This window comes from Dasypus novemcinctus, chromosome 1 (assembly GCF_030445035.2).
Source record: "Dasypus novemcinctus isolate mDasNov1 chromosome 1, mDasNov1.1.hap2, whole genome shotgun sequence".
Classification (NCBI taxonomy): domain Eukaryota; kingdom Metazoa; phylum Chordata; class Mammalia; order Cingulata; family Dasypodidae; genus Dasypus; species Dasypus novemcinctus.
The window spans coordinates 154,786,362-154,799,212 of NC_080673.1; the positions used below are offsets into that span (position 1 = coordinate 154,786,362).

The window sequence follows — 12,851 nt, forward strand, 5'->3', positions numbered from 1 at the left end:
CCCTATTTAAAATAGTGTATATTCACACATACATACATACACAGATACACACAAAATCCCATAAAGTTTCATCTCCCTTTCCTGCTTTATTTTTCTCCATTGCACTTATTATCATATAACATAATATATAGTTTACTTATTTAACTTTTTTAAAAAAGATTTATTTATTTACCTCTCTCCCCTTCTCCTCACCCCATTGTCTGCTCTCTGTGTCCATTCATTATGTGTTCTTTGCCCGCTTGTATTCTTGTCAGCAACCTGAGGAATCTGTGTCTCTTTTTGTTGCATCATCTTGCTGCGTCAGCTCTCCATGTGTGTGGTGCCTCTCCTGGGCAGGCTGTCCTTTTTTCGTGCAGGGTGGCTCTCCTCAAGGGGTGCACTCCTTGTGCATGGGGCTCCCCTACATGGGGGACACCCCCATGTGGCATGGCACTCCTTGTGCGCGTCAGCACTGCGCATGGACCAGCTCACCCCACGGGCCAGGAGACCCTGGGTTTGAACCTTGGAGTCCTATGTGGTAGGTGGACACTCTATCAGTTGAGCCAAATCTACTTCCCACTTATTTAACTTTTAATTGTCTGCTTCCCCAAACTAGAAAGTAAGCTTATTGAGTTTCAGGGAATTTTCTGTTTTGTTCACTGCTATGTCTCCAGACCTAGAATAATACCTGGCATATACTAGGCACTGAATAAACACTTTGAATGAATGAATTTTAAATATTCTGAATAAACAATGTTAAAGTTGCAAGTTGTTAAAAGATTGGCCTTTCATTTAGCACAAATATGAATAATTGTATTTTGTTTCATAGGGTTATTTTAAATTATAGGCAAAATTAACTCATTTCTTAAAATGGCAATTTACTCATCAAAAATCTCATAATTTATACTAAAAATGTATATAGTTCCTTGGAAGTTATGCACTTGAAATGTTGCGACTTCAAGGAGGATTCTACGATTATGGTATTGAAAGCCAGGACTCAAGACCTTCATGGGAAGAAAGTTTATTACAGCCATCTGAACCCGGTGGACTTGAGTCCAAAAACTGAGCCCTGAGCCAGTCCTTTAGGCTGCTTTTATACAGAGAGTATGGGAGGGGTTGGGTTAAGAAACATTTGGCATGAAAAGTTTAAGTTACTTGGGACTTGGGGGCTTTCCAGAAACTGAGTAAGTTTGAATACACACATAGCCCATACCTATTCTTGAATACACATACAGGTCATATCATTCCCCCCTTTGATGCATGCTTACATTCATTAAGCTTCAGTATCACTATTGTTGGAATCATGAGGTGGGTGGCTGCCTGTATTCTTATTGCATTATTTATTAAAATGCATACCCTAGCTATTATTCAGGGGAGGAAGCAGGGAAGTATGATGAGAGCATGGGAGGAGTTCTAGCTGCTCACTGCTTTGATTGTTTATTTTTTTCATCAATTTCCCAGGAAGGCCTAATCATAAAGTCCTTGGGGAATATCTGGGGTTTCTCCTGGCTTCTGAAGGAAGTCTTTTTCTGAATGGCAGACTTTGGGGAGAGTCTTCCAGCAGCCTCTTGGGGGTTATTGATTTCCATGTAGACTTCTTGCCAGGTTCCAGATCTGTCTATTGATTCCCTATCTTACTAGCCTGTTTCAAATCTTAAAGGTATGCTGAAGGGAGATGATCTTTTTTTTCTCTGTAGTAACTTCATGCTGGTTAGGGGCAATAGGCCCTTCCTGACCAAGTGTAAAACTTTTTTGCTATTCTATTTTGGTTGGAGGAAGATGGATCTGACATCCTGGGAAAGCTGGAGGGAGTTCCCATATGGCTAACAAGATGTTGATTCTGGAAGAAATAAATTTAATTAGAATTTTGAGAATAGATGGTTTCACTAAGAGGACACTGGACCATAGATGTACAAAAGGCCAGGTGCTTGCAAAGACTGCATTTTCCCAAAGTTGGTGGGAAACAGTATTTTTCCTTGAGTTATTTTATGCTGTTGGTTAACTCTAGAAATAGTAATAGACAACAGAGTTAGGTATAAATTGCCAAGCATTTCCATTTTCAGTTAAGTTATAGTTGAAAACAGATAAGTTTTTTTTTTTAGTGGAATGTCTGGTTTGTACTCCCCCTAGCAATAGGCGTTTGGGCTAGGGTTAGAGGGAACAGCTGACTTTGACATACACACTACTTAGCTTTGTCTCTTGAAGAGGTATTTCAAGCCATCCAATGACTGGTATTCATGCATCTCATTAGGTGCTTTTGGTGGATTGGTACTTTCTTGGGCCACTGGCTTTATTCAGGATTAGTGCACCAACATGGACATTCCTTTAACTTTAATAGCTGTGGAAGTGATCAGAATTACAGAGTACAATTCTTTAGATTTTTTACTTAATTGAGTAACTCCTTATAGCAGTTTGATATTATTGATGAATTCCAAAAAGAAATATTGGCTTATGTTTATAAACTGGTCTTTTCCTCTGGGCATATGAGATTATATTGGATTCAGAGGTTTGTGTCAGTGGGGTGTTGAGAACCTGCCCCTTGGTGGATGGGGACTCCTAGATAAAAGGCATGGCAAAGGACAGAGTTGAGGGCTTTTAATGTTGGAGTTTGATGCTGAAGTTGGAGCCCCAGGGAGAGAGACAGAGCCGTTCACCTGAACGTCTACAGCTGATCTTGTGGAAAAAACAGAGGAATTGAGCCCAGAGGAACCCAGGAAGTCTGAACCCTTGCAGATGTCGGCAGCCATCTTACTCCAACATGTGAAAATAGGTTTTGGTAAGGGAAGTAACTTATGCTTTCTGGTCTGGTATCTGTAAGCTCCTACCCCAAATAAATACCCTTTATAAAAACCAACCAATTTTTGGTATTTTGCATCAATACCCCTTTGGCTGACTAATAAACTCCTGGTAATTTTTGACTGTTTTTACCAGGCTTTGTATTTTGAAAACCTGTTTGGCTAAGCTGGTTAAAAGTCTCAAGGCTGGAGTGGAGAAGGGACCCCTTAGTATCTGACTTTGGACCATCTACTGGCAGTATGGTGGCTTAGATGAGTGTTTGACACACCCTTATTTGCACCTCTGGGGTCTCTAGTAACTGAGCCTGGTATTTAATTAATTGGCTACTTGTAAGCCACTGGTGGCCCCTGACCTCAAGCACATTCTTCACCTGGTGTGAGGTGAAGACTGTGAGAGGTTGCTCCCAAGGAAGTTTGGTGACTTTCAGACAGGTTTTATTGCTATGAAGTTACTTTTTGCCATTAACGTTAATTTAGGTTTCTAGTTAATAATGGCTTCTTGAAGTAACCACTTAAATGCTTTAGTTTAGAAGATGCTTTTACAAACTCTTTATAATTAACCACAACCACATAGACTGACTAATTTACCCTAGATTACATTTAGCAACTGATGGAATTTACTTTATGCATTTAAGAGAGGACAGATAATACATTTTCCTTTTTAGCTTAATTTCATTAAACATGAACTTACAAGGACAAACTGATTTTTAATTATTTTTCTTAGCAGAGTTTTTTTTTTAAAGATTTATCATTTATTTATTTCTCTCCCCTTCCCCTCCTGCCCCAGTTGTCTGTTCTCTGTGTCCATTTGCTGTGTGTTCTTCTTTTTGTCCGCTTCTGTTGTTGTCAGCGGCACGGGAATCTGTGTTTCTTTTTGTTGTGTCATCTTGCTGCATCAACTCTCCGTGTGTGCGGTGCCATTCCTGGGCAGGATGCACTTTCTTTCGCTCTGGGCGACTCTCCTTACGGGGCGCACTCCTTGCGTGTGGGGCTCCTCTATGTGGAGGGGGGGGGGCATCCCTGTGTGGCAGGGCACTCTTTGCATGAATCAGCACTGCATGTGGGCCAGCTCCACACGGGTCAAGGAGGCCCGGGCTTTGAACCGTGGACCTCCCATGTGGTAGACGGATGCCCTATCCACTGGGCCAAGTCCGTTTCCCTTAGAAGAGTTTTAATCTATTACACCTGGCCTCTCCCTTAGAGCTCTTGCAAAGAGAGAGCCCTGGGTAGGTCAAAGAGTTCAAGAAAATCCTTTTCCTTTCTTTTCTCAATAGTTGCTATATTTAAATTTCTATATGAACAGTTTGCTCTTTTATGAATTATTTGTCAATTTGATATTATCATCCTGATGTATGAAGATATACACTGAGCAAATAGGCAGACATGAATAGTTTGGCACGGAAATACAACTTAAAGTTACTTAAAACTTTAGTTTTTTACAAAACAAGTTTAACTGTAAAACAACATTTGAAAGATCTCCTTGAAAGCTTTCCTTTGTGTGCTTCCCCAGATTAGGGGTTCACAGTTTCCCTCCTTTTGTGGCTTCATATAAAGGGAGGTAGAATGGTTTGCTGAGGTCCAGGAGCCCAAGGGTTGATGCTTGCATGAGGGCTCGCTTGAGAGTGTTGAAGGCTTTCCTTTAATTTGCACTATGACCATGCAGTTTTACACAAGGATTTTGTTTCTTAATTAATGGCTTATAATCAAAATGTCCCCAATGCTTTCACACAATTTTCTTTTGCTTTAGAACCTTATATTTTACTTTGACTTTAGCAGACTTTGGATGAGCAAGACTAATTATATGTATTCTCACTGAGTCTATTAAAGCCTCATGGACCAGTAGGACAGGAGACAGGGATGTCTTAAGTTTATTTTCTTCTGAGCCACAGGGCCAGAGGCTGTTAGGCTAAATTTACCCAAATATAATTTTAGTTATTATCCTTCTGCCATTTTATAATATAAAGGCATCTATAAATAATCTTAACTATGAAATAATCATAAGCAAAGGCAAGGGATGAGGCCAGGCTTGAAGTGACTATAAACGAAAGTAAGGTCAGTTAAGAATTTAGTTGCAGTTTCTAGTAAGTTTTTACCTTAAGGTGAATCAGGTACTTTTATTAACTAAGCCTCAAGAATTTTATCAGTAACAACTTTGTGAAGTGTCTCTGCTTTTTCAGCAATTAAATAAATTCTACTTGTGATTTATGCATTAAATCCACTAGCAAGACAGTATTAAGATTTAAAGATTCATTTTTAGGTTACCTTTCACCATTATCTGATTTCTAACAGGTGAACCCTAAATCTGATTTCCTAGGCATAAGCAAACTGACAGTGTTAAATGCAGATTTCTAAGTTGAATACAGAGTTAAGCACAGATTAAAACAGAGGAGAGAACTTTATACCATTAGCATTTTTAGGAACTCTTTGATTTTAATTGATGGCATATGAGCTTCCTTTATCTTGATCACAATTCATACCTTTTGTAGACACAACTGAGTTTAAACTGAGATGTTTGAGGTATATTTCCTTATTTTTTAAAGGAGACATGACAAGGTTTCTGGGCCTCCAATTTATCTGTCCTCTTTTCCAGCACTGGTTTAACTGGAATTCAGGGTTCTATACAGAGGCTGCTGTCGGCTATACTATGGCCGTGTGGACCAGCAGTAGGCAGAATTTCCTCATTCCTGAGAAGAGACTCCTATGGGGAATTTGCTGGTATGCTAGAGGCCATGCCAATTACTTTAGGAAGAATAAAGAAGCACTTTTTTCAGTCAACTGATCTGGTGTCCCAAAGTCGTAGTCTAAAGTTCACCACTCCACATAATTTAATATTACCATCTGGAGGTATGAAAATATACACTGAACAAACAGACAAATACAAGAGTTAAAATACAATAACAGAAACATAAAGTTTGCTAATTTAATTAATAATTTTTACTCTTTTGGTATGGTTGTTTCCAAGCTTTCCATCATTTTACATTTAAGATTTTTATTGCTTTTAAGATCTTTGACTGGGGCTAAAGGGGACTCACACAGCATTAACTTACATCTTTTTGGTTTCTTTATTTTTCTACAATTCAAAGAAGATTTGAACATATGGGACCTTTTGCCTATTTTTTTTTTTTTTTTTTTTGCTGTTTACAAAACAAGTTTAATTGCAATATATTATTAAAATTCCAAGACCTATTTCTGGACATTTTTTTCTGTCATCTAATCTATCTAGACCAAGCTTCATTACAAAAATTAATTATTTTTCTGTAACCAAGATTGCCCAAATTTAGACCAATTTTTCAGGATGCATCCTAGTGGGGAGCACTGGGGTACCAACACCTCATTCCCCATGGCAGCAGAAAGAGAGAGAGAGAGAGAACAGCCAAAATAAAGGCACAAAAGGCAGCAAGCTTCCCCTGAAGGGGAGCGAAGGACTCTAACCCATGAGACCTCTCCCACTTCCACCAAACTTTCACTACCTTAGCAAAGGAAACCAAATGCTAACTTGTGGTGTTACTATTTTTATTAAATGTTTTTAAGGCATTCCAAAGCATTCTAACACAAACCTGTAAAGAGAAATTCAGTGGCAAGAAGTAGGAAAGTGAAAACATGGGTAAAGGTTTTCAGCATGCAACCTAGTGGGGTCCTACTTTGTGTGTTTCCCACATTCCCACCCTGTGTTGGCACTGTGCAACACACATTCAGCCTTTCACTTTGTTCATCTCTAGCCACTACCCTCACAGGGACTTACAGCACTTCTTAGTATGGCAGACCAGTATAAACCCCCATCTCAGATGAAGGGCCGTTAACAGACCTCCTCCACTGCTTTTCACCATATTAGGTTGCCATGGAACCGCAGACTGGGACTCCTCACTTGCCCTGCAAGGGCTCTTTGCATCTCATATGTTCTCACTTCTTAGTCACATGCACACAACTATCGTCCTGCCCTTTATTTCTCAGACCTGGAGATGACAGTTTCCTCCCCTCTTGGGAGTACTTGGGTTTTCCTTGGAGATGATCAGGATTTCCTTACGACTTTCAGTGTCAGGCTTTCCCTATGCCCCCAGGGGACTTACCCGTCTGGAGTGCAGAGTTCCTCTACTTCATTCCCAGGGTCTCCTCCAGAACTTTCGGTGCTCCCGGTTTCCCAGGAGGGCCTTGGCGGAACCCACTACCTTATACTGGACTAAGAGTCCTGGGGCACCTCGGGAAGGGGATTCTCCAGGACCCTTCCAGTCTCGGCAGGGGATCCAAGAGGGGCAACTAAATGTTACCATCTCTGATTTTCTCAGCGATCCTGGATGAGCTCCCAGAAATGTTGGGGCATTGAGGAGGATTCTATGATCGTGGTATTGAAAGCCAGGACTCAAGACCTTTGTGGGAAGGAAGCTTATTACAGCCGGCTGGGCCCAGTGAACTTGAATCCAAAAACTGAGCCCCAAGCCAGTCTGTTAGGCTGCTTTTATACAGAGAGCATGAGAGGGGTGGGGTTAAGAAACATTTGGCGTGAAAAGTTTAAGTTTTGGTTTCTTGGGGCTTGGGGGCCTTCTGGGAACTAGGTAAGCTTGGATACACACAGCCCATATCATCCTTGAATACACATACAGCCCATATCAATTCTAGTAAGGTACTGCTATTGTCACATGCAAGAAAATTTGGAACTGCTTAATATTACTCAAGAAGTTGGTAGAAGAGCTAAAAGCAACACATTTTTTTAACAACTGTAAGGTAAATTCCCTGACATTCACTCAAATAAATCTTTAACTCTTAGTGACATTCCCCAATTTGATTCCTTATTCTAATCACCAGATATTATAGAAAATTACTTTTCGTTTTTATAAAAACAAAACATATACCCTTAACAGACTAATATTTGCCAATACAGAGAATATTCAAAATAACATGGTACAAAATCTAAGGTGATTTGTTTGAAGGAGTACCAGTATTCATTTGGTTATATGGATGATGGCATTAAAAAAAATCCTATTACTTCACAAGCATACTATTTTTATTTAAAATTATTTGGTGTCTGAAGCACTTACATTTTTATTCTTAAAATGAGTGAACTCATTTGCTTAAACATATGTAAGGTAATATAAAAGAATCTACAATTTGACTAGCCATTTTATAAACTATAAATAAAATCTGTAATACTAAATTTCTTGCTTTATTCCCTCCAAGACAAGAAACAAATAAACAAAAGCAATTTGGTCAGTGAGCATCACAGACTTATTTGAAAGATGTTATTTGGACTAATAAGGTACATAAATTACATATCTATGTAAGATTGACCTATTTTGATGTTGTCATCCCTTGTTTCAGAGCATTGGGGAGTCAGCAATGTCTGTTGTGTTAAATCAGCTTCTGCCCATGATTAAGCCTTCAAACCAGAGGACTAACCATGACTACAGCCCTGAAGAGTTGTTGATTCTTCTGATATACATTTATTCTGTCACTGGAGAATTCACAGTAGACAATGACCTGGGTGAGGCTGAAGAAAAAGTGAAGAAAGCATTGGCTCAAGTCTTTTCTGAGGAATCTGAGTTGTCACCTTTGCTGCAAAAAATCACAGGTTAGTAACAAATATATAGAACATCATCCTCACTAATATGGAAAACAGGTTTAAAAATAAAGGCTACTGCAGGAAGAGAATGTAACCATCTGCACTGGAGTTCTGAGTGCATGAGGCCTGATGAATGCTAGCCAGTCTTTAGAAACAGAAGCTTTCATTGAAGTATTTGTTTTCCAGTGGTGGAAGTGAAACGACCTTTAATTGCTTGTCAGAAGTCATTTTCCTTAGGAGTCAAAGCTTTATTAAAATAGCAAAATCCTCACAGGACATAATACCTTTGAGGAAAAACTAAATGTTGTGCATCCTATTCAAAGTGTTTTTATTGACAAATTCTTCTTGAGATTGTTATTTTCAAACTTTAAAAGAAATTTTCTTAAGCTGTTATGTAATATTATAGGATTGAAAATAGTGATTTTCAAGAGTGGTTTCATATTTTGCCATCTCACACTTAATTTTTATTTTGAATTAATTGATGTTATGGAAAACAATACACACAGCCCTGAAAAGTAGGCTATGCTAATTCTGGGGCAATATCTAATGAAATATTGTATAACTTAATGATTTTAATTTCTGATAAAGAATTGCTATATAATTTCTGGAAGCATTAGTCTGTGTAATTTTGTATCAAATTCAATATTGTCACTTATATTTTGTGCGAAGCTAATTTTTTTTTAGTATGGGTTGAGCATGTGTCTTAGGGTGAGGAGTTATTAAAACTTACACACTTTAAAAAGCACACCAAGTTTCCATCCATTCCTATGTGCGTGTGTGTGTGTGTGTAGGTGTCTTTTTTCAGAAAAGCTGAACAAAGCAGAATAGATAAGCTTCAACTTTTCCTCCTGCCCCCTCCTGTTCCTCACTGAAGGTTGTATCCAACTGCTCAGATGTGGGCTGTGTAGCTATCCACCTAAGCGTTCCAGGCATGTGTATTTTACTTTGGGCCCATGGCTGACCTTTCCTATGTTTGGTTATGAAAATGAAACCCTGACAAGATGGAAACTGAATAAAATTTCCACAGACATAAAACATTTCCTTGCTTAGTATTGAACCTGTTTGCCAACTTAAAATCTACTTAAGAAAGGCTTGTGGAATTTGCTCCCTTTTCATCAAGTACAGCACTCAATGTGATTACATATATTTGATTATAAATGGATATTGACCTATAAAGATTTACTGAGATCTGAACATAGTGCTTAGAACAGTGCTTTGGTTCAAAGTAAATTTGAATACTAGGGGAATGAAAATGCGTAATTTAAGAAACAGACAACAAAGATGTCATGTTTTAGCTGAGGTTATTTGAATAGCTTATTTTGTAACATTCGTATGTTGCTATATTGTTTTTGGAATTGAAGTCATACTGTAAGAGTGTTCATTTAATATTTGCTCAAGGTGTTCATTGTGTCAGCATTTCATTCTTTATGAGTTTTTCTCTGATTGCTCAGGATATTACATTTTTCTGCTTTGAAATGATTTCATATTTAAAAACACTTCCATACATTTATGTTTATTATGGGAATATTTGTAAGTTCAGAGGTTGAAGATTAAAAAATGAGAATTTGTGGAAAATTTAGTGTAGTTTTAAAGTTTAGAGACATCTTATTTTATGATAGTGTTTGTTTCTGCCTACTTTACCTTTGGATGTACAGTTTAAACAGGATGGAAAAGGTGCGCTACATAAATTTAATGTAAGTAAATCTATCACTGAAACACACACACACAAATTAATCACCCTCTGTGGACACTAAAGAACTTCATTTCTGAAAATAGACTTCCATTTGGCCAGTACAAATACACCCCTTAGTAAGTATCCTGAAAAGTCAAATGTCCTGAGAAGTACTTGTGTTTATAATTACTTGCTGAGGAGATTGTTTAATCTACATCTCAGGATAAAAAGTGAAAATATAATGTTGGGGCAGGGATGACTCAGTCTTATGGACTAGGATAAGGTATCCTGATTAATACTGGAAGAATTGTATTGATTTCCAAATTTACTTAACCTATACTGAAACTAGGTGAGCCTGGCTTTTACTGTGAATTTGCCTACAATATTGCATTTATATTGTTGTGATATATACTCTTTTGGTTTACCTGTGACCGGGTGGCAGAATTTATTTTATGCCTTGTACACATTTTGTAGTGCTGAAAATTTGGTTAAAAAGAGTGATTAAAAACAAGCAATTAATCGATGTAAGAATTCTGCATTTTATATAATGTACCTTTACCTACTTAACTGTTGATAGGATCAAGAAAGCAATCCTTTTTAAGCATGGTTGATGGCAGCATACTATTTCCATTTTAGTCTATCCTCTTTTTAATAGACTCTTTTGAGGGGATTTCTAGAATGGTGGGCAAAACTCTCTTTTCACACAAAATAACAAGGGATAGCTCTGTGAGTAAGGGGTGGGTGGGGGTGGGGAATGGTTAAAAATAATTGGTATGGCCTAAATATGCTGATTACAGTTATGCTTTCTCAGTCTTGCTAAGTTCAAAGAAACTATCAGTTTCCATATATGTTAGTATTAGCATGGTGATTGCAAGAGAAAACCAAGGAAAACCGTTTGAACTTTATTCAGAAAATGAGATAAAAAAGACTAATTTTTAAGATCTGTGAAAACTTGGACTGTCATCATGCAAGGAATGCATCAGAAAAAACATGGGGATTTGGAGGCAGCAGTATTTGATCCAAGAAGTTCTGGCTCTCCCATTTCCTAACTGTGTTAGTGAACAAATCACCTAGTCCCCTGCACCTTGATAATAAATATAACTGCCCTATTGACCTCTCATGATTTTGCTGAGAGTAAAATTATATAATGTGTTTGAGATCATTTTTGATCCATATATGCTCTAAGTAGGCAAGTTCTTTTTTTCATTGCGTTATTATTTTGGAAGCATCTACCAAGTGCTTGCCAATCTCTTTTACATTGAGGCACAGGAAGACAATGAGAATTTTTGCATATTATACTGGGTTAAGTGGCTGGGACCATTTGTGGTCAGAGGCAACCAGCTCTGGGGATTCTGGCCATTTGGTCACTCTAGGCTCTTGCGTTGACCTGTGGCTTGAATCAGCAGCTTGGCTCACCGGATACCTATTAGGAACAAACCAGTGCTCTAAAAAGCCTGTTGGTCAGAAAGCTCTGAAGTCAGGAAACCACGAAAAACAAAACTTGCATCAAGCTGGATGTACTTAGGCTCAGTGTAAAGCTAGGGAATGAATGATTTAAAGTATAAAATGATTCTATGGTCCAAGATAGAGGCATGATCATGCCATAGAAACAGTATACATTTATATTTATTACACTCGTTTCTGTTGTTAATTTTGAATTGTCAATTACCATGTCTTTGCATTAAGAGTGTAGCTAGATGTATGTAATAAAAAATTTACTGATTTGCTTAAGAAATAGGGATTATTTTTCTTAGCAAGAAGTTCAGAGGTAGGAGCTCAGGCTCTTTTCAGCTTCCTTCTTTCCTTTCCTGGAGGTATGGTTTTGTCATCACACTCATGAAGTAGGTGCTTTTCCTCTAGGCATGTGTCTGTGCTCGAGCAGCTGGGGAGGAATGATGATGGTAAAAGGCATATACTAGCCAAGTCTGCCCTCTTTCTATTAGGAAAACAATAGCTTTCCTAAAAACCTCAACCACAAGACTTATCTCTCTTTGACTGAAACTGCGTTTTGTGGCTACCTCTAGCTACGAGAAAATCTGATGAGCAAGTATTTTTAACTGGGCATGTTTGTCACGAACAAAGTCAGGATTCCATTTGAAGAAAGAAAGTGAGAATAGATATTAGGTATGAAACTTGTATTATAGAATTCCCTGACTGAGGAAATTCTAAGGCTACGTAATACACTCTGAGGTGAGGTGATGCATAGAGTTTTAATTTTGCATTTATAATATTGAAATTTTCTTACAGTTTATATTAACAATCTATTATACACTTGTGTCACTGGACTTACATTACAAACACCTTTGACTTATTAATATTTATGAAACACCATCTATTCCTAGCATTATTCTAAGGTTTCTGAGGATAGAAACACTGGGGCAGTGGTAGGAGAGACTAAAGGTTCTCAGTACAGGATTTGGAGTCAGGTGGATCTGGATTCTGGTTCTGTATCGTCCACTTAGTAGTTCCATGACCTTTAGTAGGTCATTTAACTTCACTGATTTCAAATTTCTTATTAATAAAAAGAGCTAGAACAGTCAGAAGTGCTTGGCACAGATCCTGGCACACAATATATTTTCAGTATGTACTGTCTTTATCATTATATCTTTATCACTATTACTGCTGTTGTATCGTTGTCACCGTCATCATCAAGCAATGTCTCTCCTCAAAGTGATTGTTACAGAGTCATTTTATAGACAAGATTAATACAGAATACAACATGAAACAACATAATAAATATTACATCAAGAAAATGAAGCATCCAAATGTGTGGGTTGGTATGCTGTGATGACTCAGTATTAAAATGACTCCTGTGGAGGAGCAGATGTGGTTCAAGTGATTGAATGCCCAC

At 38.0% G+C, this 12,851-nt stretch overlaps 1 protein-coding gene across 2 annotated transcripts in view; it reads left to right on the forward strand.

Annotated features, from left to right (window-relative positions):
- The window catches only part of SCFD2 (sec1 family domain containing 2), a 502,615-nt gene that overhangs the window by 213,287 nt on the left and 276,477 nt on the right, over positions 1–12,851 (forward strand). For both annotated transcript variants that reach the window (XM_004460622.3, XM_023589439.3), the window contains exon 5: positions 8,088–8,337. In XM_004460622.3, the coding sequence (XP_004460679.1) occupies positions 8,088–8,337 (250 nt within the window). The remainder of the gene's footprint in view (positions 1–8,087; positions 8,338–12,851) is intronic.